Here is a 24,440-nt window from a genome sequence, read left to right as displayed (position 1 = left end):
TGCCTTCATATGGTCGTACACTCGCATTGAATGGTTAGACAAATAATCCATGCAAACCATTGGTTAATGTTATCACTATATCATTGTATGTCCAAGAGACACACACATGGGTCCCACATTGGACTAAAATTTGCAATCAATCAATGGTTGACCTATTTGACTCATTGAATACTTTAGGCTATAGATGACCCGGTGATAGCAAATGCTTGGGGGAAGGGTGTTTGGCAATGGGTGAAGATTGAGAATTGTTTAATAGTAGTTGGAGTGTGATGCTAATCAACACAAAAATCATGAAGTGAAAATTGTTGTGGTTGATGGAGAAGGGTTGGGTGTATGTGCTAGTTAATTGATAGTAGACTCGAATTGACATATCCCATCGGGAAGGGTTTGGATCGTAGGGAACATGCACCAATAATCTACAAAAGATGGATGGAATGAGTGGTGGGTGGCTTGTCTATGTGTAGATTAGTGGATCCTCTCAAATTAGAGTTTGGCAATTTTCAAGAGCTAGTCCATTTCTATAATGTACGTTTTGTGGATGTTTTAATGAAACACACTCCATCTTCAGCTTCTTCATCATAGATGTATTTCATCCTTGTTAGTCAAAAAAATCTCTCTAACTATTTCTTTTAGACTAGTAGTGTGGAATTCCTATCGTATCTTTATTTTGTGCACCTTAGTTAAAAAAATAACTCACCCAAAATGGAAAAAAGCACGGTCTTAGAAGTGGTAGAACAAGCTGCTCAATACTTAGCCTTCGCACTCTTGCCAAATTTGTTTTCTTCGCGTTAAGAGAGAGTTTAAAAGGATCATTGGCCATAGATCATCACAAGCACAACTTACATAAAAAACATCAAATGATCTTCCTTTCCCATGCATCTTTGCTTGATTCATCTTTATGTTGATGCCACTATTTGATTAGGATTCAATGTGTTAAATTAGGTTATGCTACCATTGTTCGGTTAGGATTCAATAGCACGCACATACCCACACACATAGTGTGAACAAGTGAATGGTAAGAGAGAAGATAGTTGCTTGAATTGTCTTGAAAAGCATAATAGAATGTTTGTGGTTGTGTAACTTATCCAACTACCATGTAGGGGATATTTTTGTGTGTGTGTGTGTGTGAGAGAGAGAGAGAGAGAGAGAGAGAGAGAGAGAGAGAGAGAGAGAGAGAGAGAGAGAGAGAGAGAGAGAGAGAGAGAGAGAGAGAGAGAGAGAGAGAGAGAGAGAGAGAGAGAGAGAGAGAGAGAGAGAGAGAGAGAGAGAGATTCCATTTGACTGTAAACTACACTTAATTAACCAAAAATTGATAGGATATGAATAACAAGAGAAATTGAGACGAGTGTATAACAAGAGAATGGGTACAAACTTCCACTATGCATGAGAGAGCATATCCCTCATGCATGTGTTTATGGATATGTATTTGTTAGCTTTTGTGCCTTGCATGAAAAACATACTCTTGTCTAGTAATTTTCTAGAACTTGTCTATAAATATAAAAATACTATCTTACTCTTAGGTTGTAATACAAAGATAATAATAATAATAGAGAATTCTCCATGGACGTAAATAGATGTGTGACAATAAATCCTAAAATAATAATAACGTTGTACATAAAAATGGAAAGATGTGCTCCAACGATAAAAGTAATTGCATATGCATAACTCCATCTAATAATATGTCCACCAGAAACACAAAACACATTAATTTCCTGCCATTTATCTAGGAGGCATAATGTGACTAGGTTATACTTGATGCCACATATAATAAGTTACTATTATATGAAAAATAAACAAATAAAAATCTAAAAATAAATAAATAACATTATTTTGTGACAATATTATAAATATAAGAAAAGTATGGGAAAGTTAGATGATCTATGACATGTAGAGAGCAAAATATTATGATGATGGAGGAATTACATGACAAAAAATGAAGTTTTGGAGGAATTACTTAGGTGTGAGAAGTGGAAGGAATAGTTGATAATGAAAGATGATTGTATATAACCTATAAGGGCACCAAATTCAATGGTGGTGTGAACTAATGACTGATGAGATTGTGCATAGGGCAAGCCACCACAATGCATCAAAATGGACACATGACCATTTGCAACCACAACATGGATGTCTAGCTTCTATCCATATACATAAGCATATGATTGCTTTACATGTTCTAGATTATTTGTCTTCCTATACCTTTGCAATCTATTGATCATATGGGTACATGCAACCAACTTTGCCATTGAGCATAAAACAAAGGTAAGATCTCAGGGACCACAAGCTCATGCAAAATGTTCACTATATATTGCAATTTTGGTAAGATATTCAAGTGCCAAGTTTGGATGTTTTTTCACACTAGAATTAAATGAGTCTCCATCATGGTGAGAGGCAAGTATTGGTACTAAGTGTCATCAATATTAGTACTGAGTACATGTGGGTCTAGTCTGCCCACTCCCTCTAGTGTTGTACATGCCAAAACCTCATCAATCTCTCCCAATTCTCGATCTACTACCACATATCTTGCCAGCAGATGGCCCATATATGAACCTTCCCATCTCTCCTAATTCTCAATCTACTACCACATATCTTGCCAATAGATGGCCCCTATATGAACCTTCCCAATAGAATCCACAACTATATAAAATTCACAAAGAATTAAGATTTAATGTAAAATTTGCAAAACGAGATATAAAAGTCCTTCAAATTGTAGAAAAGAAAAAATTTAATGCATTCAAATTTACAAAGTAAAGTTAAAAAATGAAAAATACATGGAATTTAGTGCAAAAAAATCTCCAAATTTTTGAATTAAAGGTTTTTTTAAATTATGAGTATTAAACTTATTAGATCTAAATCTTCATATTGAGCTATAAGATAAGCCTTACGTGTTAGGGAGCTTGGGAATGGTACATTCAAGGACATGGTTGGAAACTTGGCATCATTGTTACTAGTCTTTTCAGAAAGCCACAAAACTAGCTTAAAGCCACATTAGTGGGTAAAACATGACTTGGTAGGATTTCATTAATTTTCTTAACTTTCACATGCATTATTTAAAAGTTATAAGATCAATCAATTCTATACTAATAACCATGATAGAAAAATTGAATTATCTTATTTTATATTTTTGACTTATTTTCAATATGGCATTACAAAGAAAGCTGCCAAAGTGGTATTATTTTATCTCTATACTCTTAACTTCAAGTGCTTCAAAAAATTGATAGTTTTTCTTCAATTGATATAATACGTATATGCATGAGTTTTATATATGTTATGTTATTTTTAATAAATTTTTATTTAGATGTTTATTGAGAAAATTGTTAAATTGAACCATCTTTTCATAAAATACCCTCAATGATGTCCCATAAAAAATAAACTTTCTTAACCAAAAAGTATATTTGTATTTTCTTCAAATCCTATTTCATGTTCACTACAAATCCCTAGAAGGAATTCCATTGATAATATATATTCAAAGAGAAATGAGAATTCTAAGAAGATATACAAATAGCCACAATTGTGGCTTTATTTTGCTAAAGACTACTATTAAGCTTGAGGTTAATAGGCCCCATCGAATGGTAGGCTCCATGCTCACAATTTCTATTCATGTTGCAACTTGTGGATGATCACACCACTCACTACCTTTGCTTGCAAGCACTTAGTGCCTTCTGACCTTTGAGTACTAATGTAGTCAAAACAAGAATATAACTCTTTATTTTTTTTTGAATCATGTACCATTTTGGCTTGTATATCTCTACATGAGATATGAATTTTAAAATCCTTAGTCTTACATTTTTGACTCTTATACAAATTTGAACACACCTTTCTAACATATAATAATCAATTTTCACTAGATCTTCAAGAATTTATTATTTTTATATTTATATTAAAATTTTCATTTTCATACAAAATCCAAGTGTTAGGCTTAATTATATGAAAATTACATGAATTTACTAGTGAAATTAAAAATGACATGTAAGCCTATGTGTATTGAAATATCTTGCATGCTAGATAAAATAATCCCTAGGCATGCACTATAAGATTCCCTAGGTAAGCTGTGATGGCCTAATTTAGAGATCAAGCATCATAAATGGACAAAAAGTTTGAGGATGTCCACTAAAAAGAATGCTTTGTGTTATACAATGTGTAAATCAAATAAAAAGCTCAATTCTTCTTCCCTTCTTACTTCTACCAAAACCAAAGCTTGATAGAGTGCGAGAGAAATATTAAGAGAGTGGGAGGGATTGCAAGAGAAGCCTCTTATCAGTTAACTATGTTGCATTTATATAGCCATATTATTTAAAAACATGTTTTATATGTCTACTACAATAGTAAAATCCATATAATATCCAAAATATAACTGATATTTCATACGAAATAATTTTGGTGAAAAATAGTTATTTCATAAAAAAAAGTTCATTTGTATAAAACATTTTATTTGGTATGAAATAATATTATTTATTATTAAAATATATTTTTAAGTATAAAATATTTTTTAGTATAAATGAATATTTAATATGAATCCTTATTCCTATATAGATCTTTAGACCTTTATATCTCAATCATACAAGACACACAATCGAGAATTCAAAAACAAAAAATGCTAAAGAATATGGAAGTGCAACACTGAGAAGATGATTAAATATTCCAAAAAATAAAATATTAGTAAAAGCTCGTGTCTCTATATGGTGAGATGAAGAGGTGCTCCTTGATTTGTAGCTTAGCTATTTTTAAGTATCATCCTCAAAGGAGGTGCTTTGTTATGCTTCCTTTTGGGTATTCTTAGACTTTGCATGCAAAGACAAAGAAGACAAAAAAGAAGTGTAACAAAGTACCTTGTCTCTAAGTGAATAATTCACAAAAACCAAGCTATACATGAAGGAAAGTCTCCTCCATGGTTGCTTGCTTTTACACACTTTTTTTTTTTTTTTGAATTCAATAGTTTCAATAGTGTTACACTTTCATATCTACTAGTATTATTTCTTTTAAACTTTTGATGTCTGTTACTATGTATTTGATTTCAATATCATGAAAAAGAATATAAGAAAGAAATAACTAATCAAATAAACTTTGACTTGAAATAAATGAGAAGTATAGACTAACAAAGCACCCAAATTTTGGAGTACTATACTATTACATTTTTATATTACCTTGATGTCTTTCTTTTTTAAAGAAGGCAAGATTTTGATCATTATGAAAGAAGTAGTGATTGCAAGCAAAAAGATACTTGAATATTTAAACGACATATCCTTCAATTAGTATAGTTATAAGATCCTCCACTTCCTCAATGCCATCTTGTTCATTATCCATTTCTAATTAATCCTTATCGTCACAACAAATTCCCTCTAATATGACATGATGGATTTGTTGTACATTTTTTAGAATGGGGACATAAGTCATTGAATGAGGTGCAATAAGAAAGGGATTTTCCGAGATGTAAAAGTTGGAAACACAATACATCAAGACATTGGCATTAGACACATTCAATCTAATCTTTCACTTTGAGTGCATGAAATTGAATAGAGTCCAATTTTATTCGTAGCTTCTAGATTATGTAGGATCAATCATATCCATGTAATTATATTGAAGCTTGAGAGTCATAAAGCCAAAATATTTCCACTAAGAAGGGGTCAAAAAACCATTTGTTACATCTATAATCCCTAAGCATCTTTTCCTTATGTGCATATTGTATTCATTGTAACTATGCCTACTTGGAAGTTTGGATCTAGGAGAAACCCTACATCATATAATGGAGCATTCATATTTGCCTGGCACAACTATGAAATACTTGTGCTGATTGTCTTTTCGTGCTTTGTGGCAAAAAACCAAAACCCCACAATCTATTTATGGCAAAAGACTAAAACCTTGATGTCTTATGTTTTATGCAAGAATAAAAACCCAAAAGTCATTGTAATTGTCAAGATAATAGGTGTGTGCCTAGGATATTGCAAATGCTAAGTAGTTAAAGGAAATTAAGTGCTTTTAAACCTTAGTCTGAACAAAAAAGAAAAAAATTTGGAAAATAGATAAAATATAATAATCCCACAAAAGTAATGACTATATATGTTAACCCTCTCAATGAAGCAAGCACAAGAAGGGCAAATGATAAGCAATACATTATTTCAATATGTTCTAATTAATTATTCCAAAGATGTTTGTCTATGCAAAATTGAGGGTTGGGCTCATCTCATGCAAATTGTAACTATTTTTGTTGAAGTCGAGTGAGTCTTAGCTACACTCTAAAATGCATGTAATGTAAGGTTGATCAAGATCTAGCCTACACTTGTGGCCTTTGGATGCCCAAAAAGGTGAAAACCCTAGAGCCATTGTATAAAAATGATGAAAGATAATGAAAAAAGCTATTCAAGTGTGTGCAAACTTCGCCTTCTAGCTTGCTTGCTACTATATTGTCTTGGAGTGAGTGTGAAGGAGAGGGAGCATGAGAGTATGTGTGGGGTGAGGGACATGGCAATGAGAAGCTCCTTACATTCTTTCTCCTTCTTCATCCTATCCTCTTGGTGAGTTGTGAATATAACCAGGAGTGTGTGACGTTAAGAGTGTAAGAGAGTGAGGGACATGTTTTGCGAAGCTCTCTTCTTTTCTTCAACTCCTCAAGCTCATCATTGGTAACTCCTCTCATTCATGGGAAACAACAAAAGTAAAGTCAAGAGTGAAAAAGTGCACATGTGGACATAGACATGGCTTGTTGATGTAATGACTACAAAGTGGTGAGCATTGCTAAGTGCTTTCTCTATTTGTATGGAGTCATTAGATTTGTCAAGTGTGTGAGTAGGCTAGTTGAGACATAGCCCCACACTCCATGGATCAAAATTTGTGAAAGAATAAAGATGTGTCCAATAGTCTTGACATTGAGCTTGTAGAGTACAAAATTTTGGTTTTATTAATGGACCAAGGACATATTGGCCATGCAATTGCTCATGACACTTTGCATTGCAAAATAAGAGGGATACACATATACCAACTTTGAAATGTGTGAAAATAGTTAGGTTTTATTTTGTTCGTTGAGTCAAATACATGGATTTTATTTTCTTTTGAATAAATGAGATTTGTGATAGAACTATCAATTTGTATATATGAGTAACTTAGATATTAGATACGCCTGCCCTATAGCTTTATTGTGCCATCTACAACATAATCTAATAGTGCCTCTATCTTGCAATCTATGCATCCTGCATTAGCGATGGGAGCGCCACCCTATAGTTTTTGAAGGCAGAAGCACAACCTTGTAGTTTATGAAGGTGTAACCCTGTAGGTCTATATGCTTTTTCTTCTCCATTAGGATGACTCCTCCAATCCTTGTCGCCTAAAGCGCATTGTGTGTGCCTTGGGACCCATTGCCCTACACCTTGAAATATGCTACATACGACCATAAAGCCACCCTATAGCATGTCTACCGTCCTTATCATCTGACCATAAGTTCAGATAATGAAAATAATAGAAAGATCGACCTATACTAGGGTTTCACTTGTATGCATACAAAACATTAATCGCATGTCTTCATGAGATGTTTAGTCACTTTGGTAACATATCCAGGAGTCTTCACATGATTTTCTAGGAACGGAGTTAGACAGAATTGGACTCTAAAACAATATGAATATCTGGCATTAAGTTCGAATGACCTAATGAGAATTTGGATGAATCTATGCACATTTAATGACTCATTTCGAGTGATACAAGTTGTCCAAGCTAAAAAATATTAAAAAATGATGCATTTACAAAAAAAGTACCATTTATGACCATTTTGGGAGGATTTTTTCATTTGCTTGCATTGGCTTGTTAATTAGGTTTTCTTGCTTTGATTTGAGAACTTCGATAACCCTATTTGGAGTTTGTTAGACAAAGTTATAGTCAAAACAAGTTGCAGCTAGGTGCAAGGCCTATACGAAAATGAAAACATGGAAAGTAAAAAGCAAGGCAAGAAAGGCAAAAGTTGTAGCTTTTGAGTGTTAAAAGCATAGAGAGATTATGTACATAAGGAGCATGAATGTATGAGGGAAGGCCTAGCCTATTTTTCCATTGATCATGATGAAATATAGTCGATATATGCCTAGAACATGATAAAATATGGTTTGTATATTCCTGGGGTGTGATTTGAAGCTAATGTATGACAAATATTGGGTTATGAAATTATGGTTTAAGATTCATGATGGAATATATCCCTAAATCAATAAACACTATAAATATAGATTATATGCATGCTCATCTTTATATTTTCTTTCTCTTTCCTCTTGTCGAATTCTCACAACTAGATACTAGTGTCTTCTCGACCACGCTTGCAAATTTCCTCAATATCTTTGGTGAATCTAACATGAAATTAAAGGGGATGTGATGCATATGATTTGGACATTCACAACATATATGTAGCAACAAGCAGTAATAATAAGCTGCAAAAGCTACTAAAAGGATGGATGATTCAATGATAGAGGCACTTCAATCAGTCAAAAATTAATTGGATCTATTTGATAAGTGGAATATAACTAAATATCTCAAAATCTATGACAAGGAGATGCAACTACAAGGTGTCTCAGAAGATCATCAAATGGTGCATTTTGAATTGATTGCGAAACGTAAAATTAGGATGCATGTTCAAGATATATGACCAAAACATGGTCAACATTGGGAGAATTTCAAGTATGCTCTTAAAAAATAATATCATAGGTTGGATCTAGAACAAGACAACAATCTAGAGATTGAGCAGAATGAACTTGGGGATTTTTCTATTGCTTCTTTGGATGATGTTTAGGATGCTACATTAACTATGAATGTAGCTGATGCTTTGATTAATAATGCAGATGATACATTGACCAAATGTAAATGATATATTGTTTGAGAAAGCATGACATACATGCTTTGTTTTATGATGCAAAGATGTTATATATCGATGTTTTGATAGTGAATGCAAATGCTACACTAATTGAGGATGTAGAAGATATGGATGCTTTAATTGAAGATGATGATGTGATGGTTAGAAACACTATATAATTTTATGTATGAGTAGAGTGCATAGAAGAAATTGAGATGGCATCACCACTTATGCTTGTTCTAGACGTGCAAAAATGTTAAAATGCTTATGAAAAGGATGATCAAAAGTCAATAGAATATACAATAAATATACAGGTATATGTGATGATATTTCTTTGGAGGTTGAGGACAATTTAGAGGGAATTTGTGGTTCACATGATGAGATTCAGCCTATGTAGCTATTGCATGTGCAAGATAAAGATGCTCTTCAAGGTGTTTTATTTATTCCAAATGCTATACACTTTGCTGTCCTATGGATGCATAGTGCAAACTATAAACCTAGAGGGAGAGAAACTACTTCACCTGCATTTCTATTTGTATTGCAAGGCATGCAAACATGGATGTTGGATACAGGGATACTATCCGTTTATATGTACGATGATAGAATAAGTGTAAATATGTTACATGGAACACAAGCATCTGAGCATATAGTAAAAGGGATATGTGGATATACTCAATGCTAGCTTATGATGCAGGGGGATCGACAAGCTATTATGTCTTTAAAAATATTATAGGTTCACTATGTCATTTGATCCAAGTGGGTCCAAATATTTCTTACAATAGGATGCATATGGATATTTATAGTATTTGAGCTGCATAAAATGTTAATGTTGTATGATTCTTGTATGGTAAACATTAAATATTTTCAGTTGATTTAAACTGGATTTTTTCTAAGCCATAGTCTCCGAAATTGAAATTTCACTGAGCCATAGTCTCAGTAATTGGGATTTTATTGAACCACAGTCTCAATAACTGGGTTTTCTAATATCATCTCAATGTGGATGCATATGATATACAGGGATTGAACAACCAAAGTTTCTTTACAAAAAATATAATTTGTAGTTAGATTTCTTCTATTTCTTGTGAATCTAATGAATTTTGTCTTCATTTTCTACGGAATTTGTTGTCTCTCTTATGTAAGCTCTTCTGCCCTAGGATCCTGGTAGTTTTAGGCTAGATACAACAAATCTCTTATATCATCCTACTCGACTGCCTGTTCAAAAACAGGAGGGACAAGAAGAAGAACACCATGAGGTCTAAAGAGATTAGTTGTCTAGCTATGAGTTGTCACCTAGTTTTCCGACCACTATCAATGGGTTCAACATTGCCTTGTGTTGTTGATTACCCTATTGCACTACTAAATTTCATTGCCAGGCAATTGTGTGACATAATTGAAGTGGTATATGGTTTCGAACTTTGGGCAAGGGTTCAAATTCCTTTGTAGGGTAGCAAGATGGCGCTGAAGGTTGGAACATTTTCTAGAAGGCCTCCCTACTATCCTCACAACTATGGCTCCTTTTGTCACTCCACCACTACCATCCATCCCCAACCCAAAACTCTTCTACTATCACCTTCTCTCTTCCTTTCTCCCAACTCTTCCCTCCTCCACCATAATCTTCTCCCCCATCAACACTATCTTTGTTTCATCAACCCACAGCCCACTATCACTTATGCCACTACAACATGCACAAGGAGAGAGAGAGCAATCGCTGCATATCCACTATACAAGGGGAGTCATTGCCACTAGCCAGCATTGCAAGAGGAGGAGCTACCATCATTGACTTATGTAAGAGGAGAGAGAAGCAAGAATTATAATCAATTCAAGGTATGATCCATTTGTCTCTAGTGTGCAGCGATTGTGATGCTTGTGAGTAATGGAGAAAGGGAACATCATGTAGTGATTACATTAGTGAGTGGGGGAAAAAATGAAGCATTGAAGGCAAACAATTGCAATAGGAATTTTTTTATTAAAAAATTAGTTGAATATAACTTATCAATTGTCACTTGTCAATCATCAACTCATTAATCACCAATTTTGCAATAGTCAGTTACCAATTTTCAACTTGTCAATGCCAACCCATCAATTGATAAACTCATCGATTGACAACTTGCCAACTTTTCAATCTCAACTCATTGATTGTCAGCTTATCAAATCATAACTCTTTAGTCACGCCAACTCATCGATCATGAAGTCATAAATTGTCAACTCATTGATCATCAACTTGCCAATTGACATCTTTTCAATTCTCATCAATTGATAATTTTTTCAACCCATCAATGCTCAAAGCTTGAACTTATTGACTCAAAATATTTCAAATCCTCAATTGGCAACCTCTCAATCTATTGAGAGATAACTTGTCAAGTTTTCAACCATAGACTTATCAGTTTGATAGCTCACTAGTTTGCCCCTTATTCATCAATTGTCAATTCGTCAATTATTGAGTGTCAGTGTGCCAATTGATAACTTCTTAATAGACAACTTCTCAAATCATCAATTGATAACTTCTCAACCCATTAATTGATCAATCTCTCAACTTTTTGACCAATCAATCCACAAACTTATTGGCCATCAACTTATCAACTAATTGATTGACAACTCATTGATTATTGACAACTTTTCGATTCGAAAACTCATCAATTGAGAACTTGTGTTGAGTGAGAACTTGTCAATGCATCACTATTTCAAACTTATCAAAACATAGCCTGCAAACTCATCAATGGTCAACTTACCAAGTTTCAACTTGTCAAACCATAGACTTGTCAATTGTGACAACTTGTCTAGAAATAAAACAACTCATCAACTTGTCAAGTCATCAAGGGAAACTTGTCAACACTTGAACTTGGCAACACATTGATAACAAAGACATGATCCCATCAACTCAACCAATCATCAAGGGAAACTAGTTTAAAAATTGACACAAACAAACTCTTCAACTCATTGACTTAACAATTGATTAAACTATCAACACATAGATGCACACTTTTCAACTTGAAACTCGTCAAAACCAATTGTCAACTTGTCAACGTGTTAATGCCTCAAATCATCAACACGTAAACTCGTGAAATCTCAATTCATTAACTTGTCAACTTGTCTAGATCAAATCATTAATACAAAAAGTCATCAAGTAGTTGAAACTTGTCAACCCATTGACACAACAAGTATTCTACTTGTAGTTGATGATGAGCCTTGGGAATCATATTGCTAACCTTGTAGCTGCAAAGCTAATTGTAAGGAGTTTCTTAATGTTAGAAAGAGTCATGTGTGTAAGCATTTTTGTGCAAGTTGAAAGAGAATTGCAGAGTTGAATGCTTGTCCTTAAAAATCACATTGTGCTGGGGAAAGCAAACAAGTTGATTGAGTACAAGTGCATAGTGGAATAAGTTAATTGCACCAATCATATTGTTTGGAAAAGTGTGAAAACTTGTTTGAGAATAGGACACAATTTAGGTTTAAATTGTTGAGTTGAAGTTGAGCAAAACCCATGCAACCATGACAAATAAAATTAATGGAACCCTAAATGATAAATCAAATAGAAAACTTGAGGGGGCAAGGCTCAAAAATTCAAGAAAACAACAATCGATTAGTACGAGGATCAATTTGACCTAGGCTTGACAAACATACAATTAGAAACATAGTTAAACAACCTTGCTAGGGTATAACACAATGGAAAAGGAGGTGTTGTTGAGAGATGTGCCCAAAGAACTAAAGGTAGTGCTAGAAAGATTTTGAGCTACCAACAACAAAGATGTTAGTTAGGTGTTGCCAATTGGTTTTAGAAGACCAATATAGTACCCATGGCTGTGGACAAAGGGAAGACACATTGGAAAAGCTATTGGACTTGACCTTAGCTTCTTAGCAAGAGAAAGAGAACATGCAATGAGATATTGTAAGGAGACTGTTGCAGAATGTGAACATTGCTAGGTACTCTATGGACTCAGTAGCCAGTGCAGTGGAGATTGTTAGATAATTCATGTGCCCTTCACAATAGGACACACATAGCCAACTTATTTTTGGCAGGACTAGACATCATGCTAAGATCTAGAGACCAATAAAAAATTCCATTAGTTGCAAAAAAATAGAAAATTATAGAGCATGGGATGACCCATACAACTTTATACATCAATTTGAACAGGTGTGTGAGGTGCACAATCTCATTGTGTCAATAACAAAAAGGCACAGGCCTTCAAAATTTTCTTGAGCAAAAAAGGAAGAACATGGTTTAAAGAGCTAGATGCAAACGAGAAAACATGCTTCTCTAATCTCAAGGACTTGTTCATCATGAAATTTATAGAAGTTGAATATGGAATTAACATTATTGTATAGCTCATGAACATGTAGTAACAAGAAAAAGAGAGTATGCATTCATACATCTCTAAAATGCAAATTTTATATAAACGACTCCTTACTAAAAGGCCAAATCCCAAATCCATCTCAAAAGAATTTTTCAAGGGATGAATGCATCTATGAAGAAGTCATGGCTAGTAATTTGATGATGATAGATAGGCATGACTTGAACATTGACTTGGACAAGATCATACATGTTGTGCATTGAGAGTGAAATTGAGAAAAAAGAAAAGGTTTGAAAACTATACTACATCATCAAGATGCAACGTAGAGCTTAGTGTAGCGCATGGCCTCCTTACTACATTCAAGCAACACCAAACTAAATGAGCTAGACTCACTAGTGTCTTGAAAAAACCACATCTATATTAATAGGACATTCAATGCATACATTATGGGGGTGACCACCTTCCGTTGGAGGGTTTCAAACCTCCTCAAGTTTGTAGGAACTATGTACATATTCGACATGATGCAATGTATTGTTGGGCTCCTAGATGCTTGCCATATGCAAATCTTTTAACAACAACCCATGTCTGTAGGAGAATAGGGTGCAATACTATCTTAGGCCTCCGTAGTTGGATCTGCTAACTCTTGTAAAAAAAACTAATTGCACAAGAAAAATCAATGCCTCATGCATACCTTGATCCCCAACCTTGATAGTGACTCATCCTTTGGTATACCTTGACCCCAAATTGGACACTTTGGTATACCTCGACCCCCAACCCGATAGTTACTCATTCTCTTACTCACTACATAGAGGAGCCAATTGAAGAAGAGGAATATTTGAATATGTATGTAGCCTATGATGAAGAAGGTAATGCGATCCTTATGGAATCTGATCTATGCAATCATGTTAGGGTAAGGAAGAGGAAGAACTCCAACTCAATTCAAAGACCCCATTGAATGCTAAAACTACGTCCGTGACATTGAACCGTACAATTTCTACTGGTGGGTTTCCCCAAGCTTGCAGGATTACATGGCTAAGTACACTAACTCCTGCTTTCCATGTGTCTACTATCCTCTTTCGTGTTGTTTTGTTTGTGTTTTTGTGTGTTTTTAAAATTATTTTATTTTTTAATGGATAATTGCAGTTTTTTTTCGGTGGGTTGACTTCGTTTTTTTAATTTTGTTTTTTGTATTTTAACCATTTCTCCATATCCCCTCCGAAGCCCCAATATAAGAAACTGAATGTTTGATCAATCGCAATTGTGTGTCAATTCAAAGTAAAGAGGAAAAAGCAACTTAAACATTGGATTCAACGTCAGGGTTAGTATGTGTGTCACAACATCATGGTCGACAAGTCTTCCGGTTCATGACTATCAGTTCATTCTACCCATTACTTCAACAATTGCTTCTTAGCATTCATGCCAATGCTCTTGGGTAGTTTGTCTATTCATGGTATCCATGTTCTACCTATGTGGCTATGTATGTGGTGATGTTGCCTCTCCTGCTCTTAAGTATGTGTGGGAGAGACCGGTGGGCTCATGGTTGAGAGTTCATTAATCTCATCCTCAATAATAGGTTCAGCATCTTGCAAGTGAGCTTGTGCTTCTTTTATCCATTCTTTGACCTTATCCATAGCCTGTAGGTGCTAGTTGGGGTTAGGGTACTCTCCAACCTTAGCACTTCCCTTCTCCCTCATCTTAGGAGTAGATGTTTCTCCTTCTGTATCAATAAATTGGTTACCCTATGTATTTTTGCATCAGTCCTCTTTATAGAGGCTACATCTAGGTTGCTAGGTCTAGGTAATGAAATACCAGTCTGCTTCATTTGGGCTCGTGTCATGACATTATGGGGATGGGTGCGGCATTGTTGTCAGGTGACTTAACACAAAAAATTTCAAGTGGCACAGATGGCATGATTGCTGAACTAGTGGAGGGTTTTCACCCAGGACAATCGACGAATAGGTGTCTGACTCTGCATTCGGGATAACTCAAGTTGGCCTTCTCTCTATTTGTTTGCTCCTTTTTAGGGCAGGGGGATGAGGTATGCCCTAGATGGCCGCACATCCAACATGATATGGGCTCATGGTTCTGACCTCCTCTTAGGACTCTACCTCTCCCTCTACCTAAAGCCATGACCGACACAGGCCTAAAGTCCATCAGTAGTATGGGATTACCCTCCTCATCATAAGAGACATAAGGGTTCACATACAAGTCATCCTCCAATGGTTCTTCTACAAAATGCGCTAGAGCATTGCTTAGAGGATGGGTCACTATAGGTCCTAGTGCTCTAGGGATTCTTGTTGGGATCCTTGGAGTGGTCGGGTTTGAATCATTAGATGCAGGTAGAGCCAAAGGGGATCCTCTTCCAAAGTAAGGCTACGTAACTCCTAGATAGTAAGGCTGAGTGTAAGATTGCTGGTATGGCAATCATTTGGATAATCCACAGTGCATAACATCATGCCCGAATCTTTTGCAATTGGCACAAGGCTAGGTCCTAGGATTGGGACACTCAGATGGGAACTGGTTCCCTCCACAATAATGCATAGATTGCACGTAAGGTCACACTGGCCTTCATAATGACTCTTGTAGTTTGGTTAGCTTTGACTTTAAATCAACTATCGCTTGAGTCAAGTCAGTATTTTTTCCTTTATCTTGCTCGCTAGGGGCAACTTGTTTGCTAAGTGTTGTGGTTCTCTCGGTATTTCTAAACATGTTATTCTCTTACTACATAGCCCTAGAGCTTCTCTCTCTGAGTAAGTCATCCACTTGTATAGCCTTCTCAAAAACTCTTGCCAGTATATCCCTTTGTAGGTTCGGGTTTCTTACTAAGGCCTTATAGAGTTCTTTGTTGCGGATCTCGTTTATGAATATAGTGGAGATTGCTCTCTCATTGGGCCACTCAACTATCAGTATCTTCTTGTAGAGACTCCTCATGTAAGTGACATAGCCTCATATATCCTCTCTGTCTTTGTGGCTAACATCATCAGCTTGACAATGAGGTCGGAGTATCTTGACTTCAAGAATCTCTTGATGAAGAGATCCTTTAGATCGTTGAAATTATTACGTTCGGTATTATCTAAATCAGTAAACCAATTCCGCCGTCCCTTGTCTCCTAAGCCAAGACCAAATACTTGAGCCCGTTGAGTAGGGTCCATCAGGTTTTTAGCCTCGCACACTTGCTCCATAAGTTATTTTATTTTCAATCTCTTTCGACAGCATAAGATAGTATAAGCTTGCTTCAAGAGCCTATAAGTGCATAATAACCACTCCACAGTGTCCATCTTGATGATTTTGGTCCCATAGATGTTTATTTGTAATTTTTAAGTATCTTTGTTTTCAACTTTATATCTTATTATATGTATTTTGAATAAGATATTGGATTTCTCATAATTTATTAAGTTTTCATTAATTCTATATGATTCAATTTTTAATTTACAAAACACACACACACATACATACACATAAATACATATATATGCATCTACGTATGTACGTAGGTATGTATGTATGTGTAGTAGAGAGAGAGAGAGAGAGAGAGAGAGAGAGAGAGAGAGAGAGAGAGAGAGAGAGAGAGAGAGAGAGAGAGAGAGAGAGAGAGAGAGAGAGAGAGAGAGAGAGAGAGAGAGAGAGAGAGAGAGAGAGAATTGATGGTTGATAATGAAATACATTTGTCAAAGCATAAGCTGCCTTCTTATCTAATATGGAAATGCACCTCTCTGTTTCTCTTTTTCCACACCATCATCACCAAGGAGAGAAATAACCTTGTCTTGGTGATATTTGGTATTTGCACAAATTGTCGATAATTTCAAAATCCCAATGTGACATCTCCATGGGAATTTTAAAATCCCCACTAGGTTACCAGGGGCCCTTGTAGATTTGACTACTCACAATGTTGGCTTAATAACATGTTAATGCAAGCTCATTAATGCTTCAAGGTCAATGATGATGAAAATTTCAAATAAAAAACTATTGGTAATTCATTACAATTAGACATTTATAACCAAGGTTTTATTACTACAAAAGATTGGCTAGGATAGAATATTAATTTGATAACAATCACAACATTGATGCTTACTAGTTGATGCTTTGTTTGATTACTGTATCATCTAGTTAGTCTACATAATTGCACATTTAGGATGATCTAGATTAATCATGAACATACATATGATCACCATCTATTTTATATGCAAGTGGCACTATAATCGATAACTCGTAACTAAGTGGGAACTAAATGTCACTTGAAACCTTCTTTTTAAGACCATTATTTATAGTTGCTAATATGGTCCTTTCATAAATCATATCAATGAAATGTGGCATTTAGGATGACATGAGATATTCATGTCACTATTAGTGCTTAAGAATCTATGGATACAATTACTACTTTATGGTGTTGTTTAGTCCAATTCTTATCATAATAATTATTTTAGCATATATTTTGCTTAATGTTTCCAAGTACAATCTTATTAGACATTGAAACATGGCTTACATAAATGAATACATAGTGTGCACACTTAAGTGGTCTAGAAAACAAGGTAAATTGGATTGAGTAAGTTTTATAAATAATATTGAAGTAACTTCAAACTACACAACATCAAGGAGATAGTGTAATGGTGATTGTGAAAAATATCTTGAAGTGGGTAGATTTCAAGTAGGGAGAGGAATATTTGAAGAAAAATATGATAAGAATTCCACTACCTCGATTACGACGAAGTGGTTGAATGATTAGGATGAAGTGATTGAATGCAGACCAACAAGCCAACTTTTACCAAAAGTGTCAAGCATACCAAATCTAGGACACCATAATGAATATATGCTTTTCAATACTAATGTCATGTGGCACCGTTGAAAAATCCCAATGTTCACTAATACAATGAATATGTGCCTCAAGCATGAGCTGAAAGTAGGAGAAATAACTTAGGGGTATTTATTAGCCCATTAATGTTATTGTTTATCCTAGATTTGGTAAAATTGAAATGAGAATTGTTTATACTTAGTTTTTCTAGCAATTTTTACTAAGTATATTCTCGAAGGACTAGTTTGGTGATTCTAGCCCTAATACAATTTGTCTATTTATGTGACTATATTTATGAGAATATCAAGTATAGATCTCCAATTATTCTCTATATAGCCAAATTAGAATGTTATTTAAGTTACACAATTGCACATTTGTTTTCGCATTCAAAATACTTTTTCTACCTTGGATATCTAGACTATAAAGGAGAAACTTTAAAAATTTGATACAATCACATGTACCCTAATATATATATTAAATGCTTCATGCTTACTTTATAGATGCTTATAGATATTTCTTTCATCAAGGAAGAACAACCTAGGATCATGCATCCATGAAACGCAACCCACAAACCGCCTAGGGTATGAGCTTTTGGTTTATACTCTCTACTCTCCCAAGATGATGTGACTTAGTGGTAGGGTAGAAGAAACATGTGGAGAAAATGATGCACATTGAGTGCATACATTGTTGTATGCACATCAAACGGGGAAATTTTACCAATATATTTTTATGATCTTGAGCAAACACAAGATTGGTACAATTTGTTTGTGGCTTTGTAATTCAATGAGTGAAAGATAAATTAAGATCCCTAATTTTTTGTTCACATTATTATGATGACAAGATGGTCAAGTAGTGTGCTTTGATGAGCAATTTTGAGAGCCCATGAGGTTGAGAGAAAAATGCGGCATGGTCACTAGTGATGTTGAAGACAATGGCTCCAGGATTCCTCTCTAAGTTGAAATCTTGCCACATCAAAGTCACAGACATATCCATCATGGTCCTTAGATAAAAACGCTTGATGCTCCCATACCTTCCCTTTGTCAAGATTATTCTCTCTAGTAGAGGCCTAAATGGCACAGGTCTTACAAGCATCAAAGAGAGTTCCACATCCTGCAAAAGTAGATTCTCTACTTTGAGACGTTTGTTTGAAAATTGATTAATCATAAACCATAATTTCCTAATCTAAAGTAATAAAAAGAAGCCAATGCAATATAAAACCACCTATTGTTGATACAATTTCATAAGACAAATTAACCACCTCAATGGGGCTTAGATTCATCAAGATTGATTGTAGCTTGTCCTTCCTTAGGTAACCAGATGTTGGTATTGTAGACTTTGGATCTCCATACACTAGCACTTCATCATCATTTTTTAAGGGAATCTACATGTACCAAGGAATACGTTGAAAATAAGATTAGCATAATGTGTTATTTCTTTATTTCTTGCACAAATATTAGATTGCACATCTACAAATATAATTATGATCTCTCTCTCTCACACATGCTATGATGGGAAGAAAATGTGGAATATAGGATACAAATAAAGGAGACACAAATCATAATGGGCTCCAATTGGGATGCAAACTATTGTAAAAGTAGATGGTCATACTAGTCTCCTATTAGGACTAACTATATATAAGTAGTGTATGAAACATAAACTTGTTTTTGAGTATGAAGTATAGAAGCCCCAAATGTCACATTTATTAGTGCCACCTATGATTTCACATGTTTAACCAAAAGTTTTTTAGATAGAGCATATCATAGTAGTTGACTTGTATTAATAAACCAACAATTAACACAAATGATTTTTGTGCAATATGTTGTTTACATTATTGTACATATTTGACATTCAATCTCCAAATTTCTAAACATCATAACTAGGTATGTTATATGTCATTGATGTGTTCAATGATAATAATGAACTACAACATGTTTGACATGTTTCATAGCACAAAGACATTTCTCCCTTTTGCAAAACTTGTATTATTTGTAAGAACAGTGCTAATGATTGATTATAAGAGAAAAATAAAAGATCACTTCATGCAAGAAAAACACTAGATATTAAAACCCCTTGATTTTAAATGGAAGATCACAGAGTATGGAAGTCTACAATTTTACTTTCTCAATGATTGATGCAAAATTAAACAACTAGAATGCAATATAGCGAGAAATGGAGACTTTCATAATCCCAAGTATATAGAAAAATAAACTAAGACATGATTCCTAATCAATAATTTTGCATTCTCAATTACATGCAAGTACTCATGAAAATAGTGTGCGTAGTAAAAAAAATAGACTTACAAATTAAGACTTGTTATATTAGTTTTCACTAATATTTTATTTAACATACATACACTTGGTGGGATGGTTGACAAGTAGTTATCTCCATCAATTGGCATAACTGCTGCTACAAAGATGGAACTTGAAATCTTTTGTGGATAAGCCTCCATTGCCATAGATATGAAAAACCCTCCCAAACTATGTCCGACTAATGTAAGCTGTACAATCACCAATATTTTAGCAAATATTCTAATGCATCTTTCACCATGGATAGTGCACATACATGGATATTATACCTTTCCAGGGCCAGTGAAGTTTCTTATATACGCAAGTAATGGCTTGCCCATATCCTCCCATGTAGCCACACCATTTGCATCAGTTTCATCAATACCAGCAGCTGTGAGGTCAATTGCAACAGCACCAAAACTTTTACTTCTCAATTGTAGGATCACTTTGTACCATGCCCAGGCACCATAACCAGCACCATGAACTAACACAAAAGTTGTATTGGAGAAATTGCCACATTGCTGTGAAAGACCAAAAATCAATTAGAAAGTAAGGTGGAAATCATTTTGAGTAAATAACTTTGTAATATGTATGGACTCTTTGTATTTGTACCTTGGATTGAACATGAAAATTTTGTAGAATGAGAGCTATGGAAATGAAAACAAGCTTCTTAAGCGCCATTAAACGAAGCATAAATCTAAGAAAGCTAGTGTAGAGTGCTAGTTTACATGTATAGGGATTGACATCTTATGCACAGACAATCAAATAAATGGTCAATGTCATATCGTGATGTTCCCAAGGTACCCCATGTGAGGATGCATACAATTGATTCCCGAGGTATCCCATGTGAGGGTGCATACAATTGATTCATAATTCTCCACGTTATCTTTCCCCTAGGTATGTTGACTTATGTGGCCTCAACTTTATTAGAATCCAAAATTTCATGTAATATAAAGGAGTATCACCACCATAATGCATTCTAATGTTGACATCTCTAACTTTATAATAAAACTATTGGAACATTGCCAAATCTATGGTGTTTTAACAAGTTTCCACATTCATGAGATTGAATTTTTTTATAAAAAGACTTCATAAGTGCACAGAATTCAAAACAATCTTCTTGGTTTGAGATTTTAATAACAAAATCATTTCACATTAGTCTTCCCAAAATTTTTTGTGTCATTATGCTTATCCCTTGCAAGGAGAACACAATTCAAACCAAAATGAGATATCAATTCTAATGCATCTTTGTGCACAATATCTAATGATAATTCAACTAGAATGCGAATATTTTCTTTGCACAAAGATTAATGGCAAATCACTTGAACAAAATGTGAAATTTGAAGAATTACACGATTTTATGGACTAGATGAAGGTATATGATAGCTATAACTACAAGCCCACCATTTCTAAGCTTCGATAAGTATGTCACAATGCTAATCCCTAGTTTTTGAGCATTTGTTCACTTCCCATCATCCTCAAATTTCCATGTTCACAAGCACATATCCACATATGCATGTATGTGCACATATCTACTACATGTGAATGCACACCCTCACATGATGCAAGAATGCATGGATGGGCCTACATGTGTGCACATGAGTGTGCAAATGCCCACAAGCATACACATATAAAAGATACTTACATTGACACAGGGTCTTTCCCATTTGATCTCACAAGCCTCCCTTTCCTCTTCAAACTCCATTTGATTTGACAAGCCTCCCCCTTCTCTTCTTATGTATTTTTTTTTCTTTGTGTGTAGCCATGGCCTTCTCTTTTCTTTGATTAAGTGTATGCAATGGAAGGAGGAAGCAACTTTCTTTCTTGCCACAATAAGTCTATCAAAGGCTACACTTTCTCCACACAACATTATTAGATATTGCAAAGCCTTATGAATAATGAGAATCATGTTGAAAACTTGGACCATCACTTCTAATCATTTAAAAAACACCCATTATTTCTTAAGATGCAAAAACACCAATGATAACTACAATTCATACAGCATATAAAGTATCAATGATCTTAGTCAATGATGTTATGTATGGACAAGACTTGGCTTGAGATTTTGATTGATAAAATGTTTAGTACATTAGGTAGAGGAATCTCACTCAAGTTTTTAGTGCATCAAAGAGCTTTCTTTCATGTTTTAAGTATCTACAACAAGTTTCTTTTCCTTTACTTTCAAAATAAACCAAAATAGAATACTTAAATGAAATGGAGTGTTATATTTGAAGTTGAGGTCTTCTTGATTTAGCATAGTGGCTTACCACTTGTATGTGCAAAATTGACCATAGATAACATTTTCCAACAATCAAATAACATCGAAAGCAGCATTTAACACAATTTTATTTCTTAATACTTGAGTACCACAACAGTCATGCTTCATAAAAATTAAGGACTATTATTGAAATGATTCACTAATTTCCAACCAACTTATTGGACTTCTTGGAAGAAGATGAGAATGATATATAATTAATGTATTTTCATATTCTCACATCATTGATTCATCCATTCTCTCTATCTATCTGTGTGTGTGTGTGTGTGTGTGTGTGTGTGTGTGTGTGTGTGTGTGTGTGTGTGTGTGTGTGTGTGTGTGTGTGTGTGTGTGTGTGTGTGTGTGTGTGTGTGTGTGTGTGTGTGTGTGTGTGTGTGTGTGTGTGTGTGTGTGTGTGTGTGTGTGTGTGTGTGTGTGTGTGTGTGTGTGTGTGTGTGTGTGTGTGTGTGTGTGTGTGTGTGTGATACGCACATATGCATGTATATTTGTGTGTATATGTGTATGTATGTCTAAGGTGCCCCTTCTATAACCCTTAAGGAGGCCTCAAGTAGTTGACCAAAACCCCTAATATCCACATTCATCACCATCTAGTATCTCCTTGGGAAACAACGAACTTACTTGAGTGTGGGGGTTGTAGTTCATCACCCTAACAAACAATTTAACACCATCTAGGAAGTGTTACTCTACAACCAATCAAAGATGAAAGTGGCTAACACTACACTCGGCTTATAATGAGCGCACTACTCATAATGATTTAAACGCACTATTTAAATCCTGCAAAACTCAAAACGCGATTTTTAAGGGTAAAATGATGGTTTTATCGTTTCTGCTACCTATAGAAGTGAACTCCCTGCCTACCTTACATGCAACAACTTATTCAGGGCACATTGAGAGGGTTCTTTGGATATATCAATTCCTTTGTTGAACCGCTTAGTGATCGAGGATGCCATCCCTTTCCTTTGCAAAGACATCCAGAGTTCTATTGAACTCTCAGTGACATCTTGTGCTCAATAGTTATATACTTCTTTCTCTGAAGAATTGAGGCAATCCAAAGACCACATGAATAAGGCAACCATAGAGCTAGCCTCTGTCAAAGACACTCTTTCCAATCTCCTTAAGCAGATGGAGCAGCATACCAAAATGATTGAGACCCAAAGAGCAAAAATATCTTCTTTGCAAAATTAGTTAGCAAGAAGCTCAGTCAGAGGTCACCAAGGTTTCTGAAGCGAATGAGAAAATATCCAAAGAAGCTCAAGAGTTCAAGACCCTTTTGGATACAAAACTGTCAGACTTGCAGACTGCTCACAATACAGTGAAATCCCAAGCCTCCCAGATTAAACAACTGAAGGACCAATGGTGCAATCACGATCCATTCCCCCAAGTCCCAGTGTCCCCATGAATCCTTTTATCTAGCAAGACTTGGCTGCTCTTCAACGGAATGCCACTTTATGTCCTTTATTTTGGACCAAGGTTGAGAGATTGCAATCTAGAATAGATATCTTATGGACTAATTTTGAGAATTTTATAGAGTTAATTCCTCCCGCCCACTCTTTCTTTGTTCATTATCAACAACAGAAGTTAGCCTTTTATCTTAAACTTTCAACCATGGATTTATCTCCTCCAAAGGATGGCTGGAGTGGAACCTAGTCTGTGGATTTGTTGTCTAAAGTGGTCAGGATGGTGTTTGAGGATTCGGTGGTTCCAGATTCAATGTTGATGTCCTATATGTACCTCAGAGGTGACTTGTTAATTCCAGATGATGAAGACCTCTCTTGGTATGTTGGAGATGTAGTCTTGCAAGCAATACTCTATGTACACCTATTGGAGCTTAAGATTGATGAAATGTTTCAAAAGTATTCTTCTAGAGTAGCTGACTGTCCAAAGGATTCTTGGCATCCTATGCTGGATTCTATGATCCTAAATTAAAGATAGTTAAAGGCTTTGTCTCATGTGCAAAATGTCAACCAACTAAGGGTGGATCTGTTAT

The 24,440-nt window shown here is 35.0% G+C and overlaps 1 protein-coding gene across 1 annotated transcript; it reads right to left on the bottom strand.

Annotated features, from left to right (window-relative positions):
* Positions 1–18,555: 18,555 nt before the first annotated feature.
* LOC148029731 (putative methylesterase 12, chloroplastic) lies at positions 18,556–20,901 on the bottom strand. The gene is made up of 5 exons (XM_087687119.1): positions 20,791–20,901; positions 20,469–20,699; positions 20,247–20,390; positions 19,152–19,274; positions 18,556–19,003 (listed from the first exon to the last, which is right to left on the bottom strand). The coding sequence occupies exons 1-5, from the start codon at positions 20,869–20,871 to the stop codon at positions 18,722–18,724; spliced, it is 861 nt and encodes a 286-aa protein (XP_087543245.1). The 5' UTR covers positions 20,872–20,901; the 3' UTR covers positions 18,556–18,721.
* Positions 20,902–24,440: the final 3,539 nt, after the last annotated feature.

The sequence above is a fragment of the Lygodium microphyllum genome, chromosome 10, assembly GCF_053477565.2.
Source record: "Lygodium microphyllum isolate KBCC chromosome 10, Lygodium_microphyllum_v1.1.10, whole genome shotgun sequence".
NCBI lineage: Eukaryota > Viridiplantae > Streptophyta > Polypodiopsida > Schizaeales > Lygodiaceae > Lygodium > Lygodium microphyllum.
Note: the sequence above shows the minus strand (reverse complement) of the source record. Positions and strands in the feature narration are given on the sequence as shown.

What these genes read in the sequence shown, in the direction of transcription:
- LOC148029731 (XM_087687119.1), bottom strand. Translation starts at nt 20,871, where the DNA reads ATGCTTCGTTTAATGGCGCTTAAGAAGCTTGTTTTCATTTCCATAGCT. An exon ending in ACTTCACTGGCCCTGGAAAG is followed by an intron (nt 20,391 to 20,468) that starts GTATAATATCCA and finishes GTGATTGTACAG; the next exon opens with CTTACATTAGTCGGACATAG. An exon ending in TGAATCTAAGCCCCATTGAG is followed by an intron (nt 19,004 to 19,151) that starts GTGGTTAATTTG and finishes CTACTTTTGCAG; the next exon opens with GATGTGGAACTCTCTTTGAT.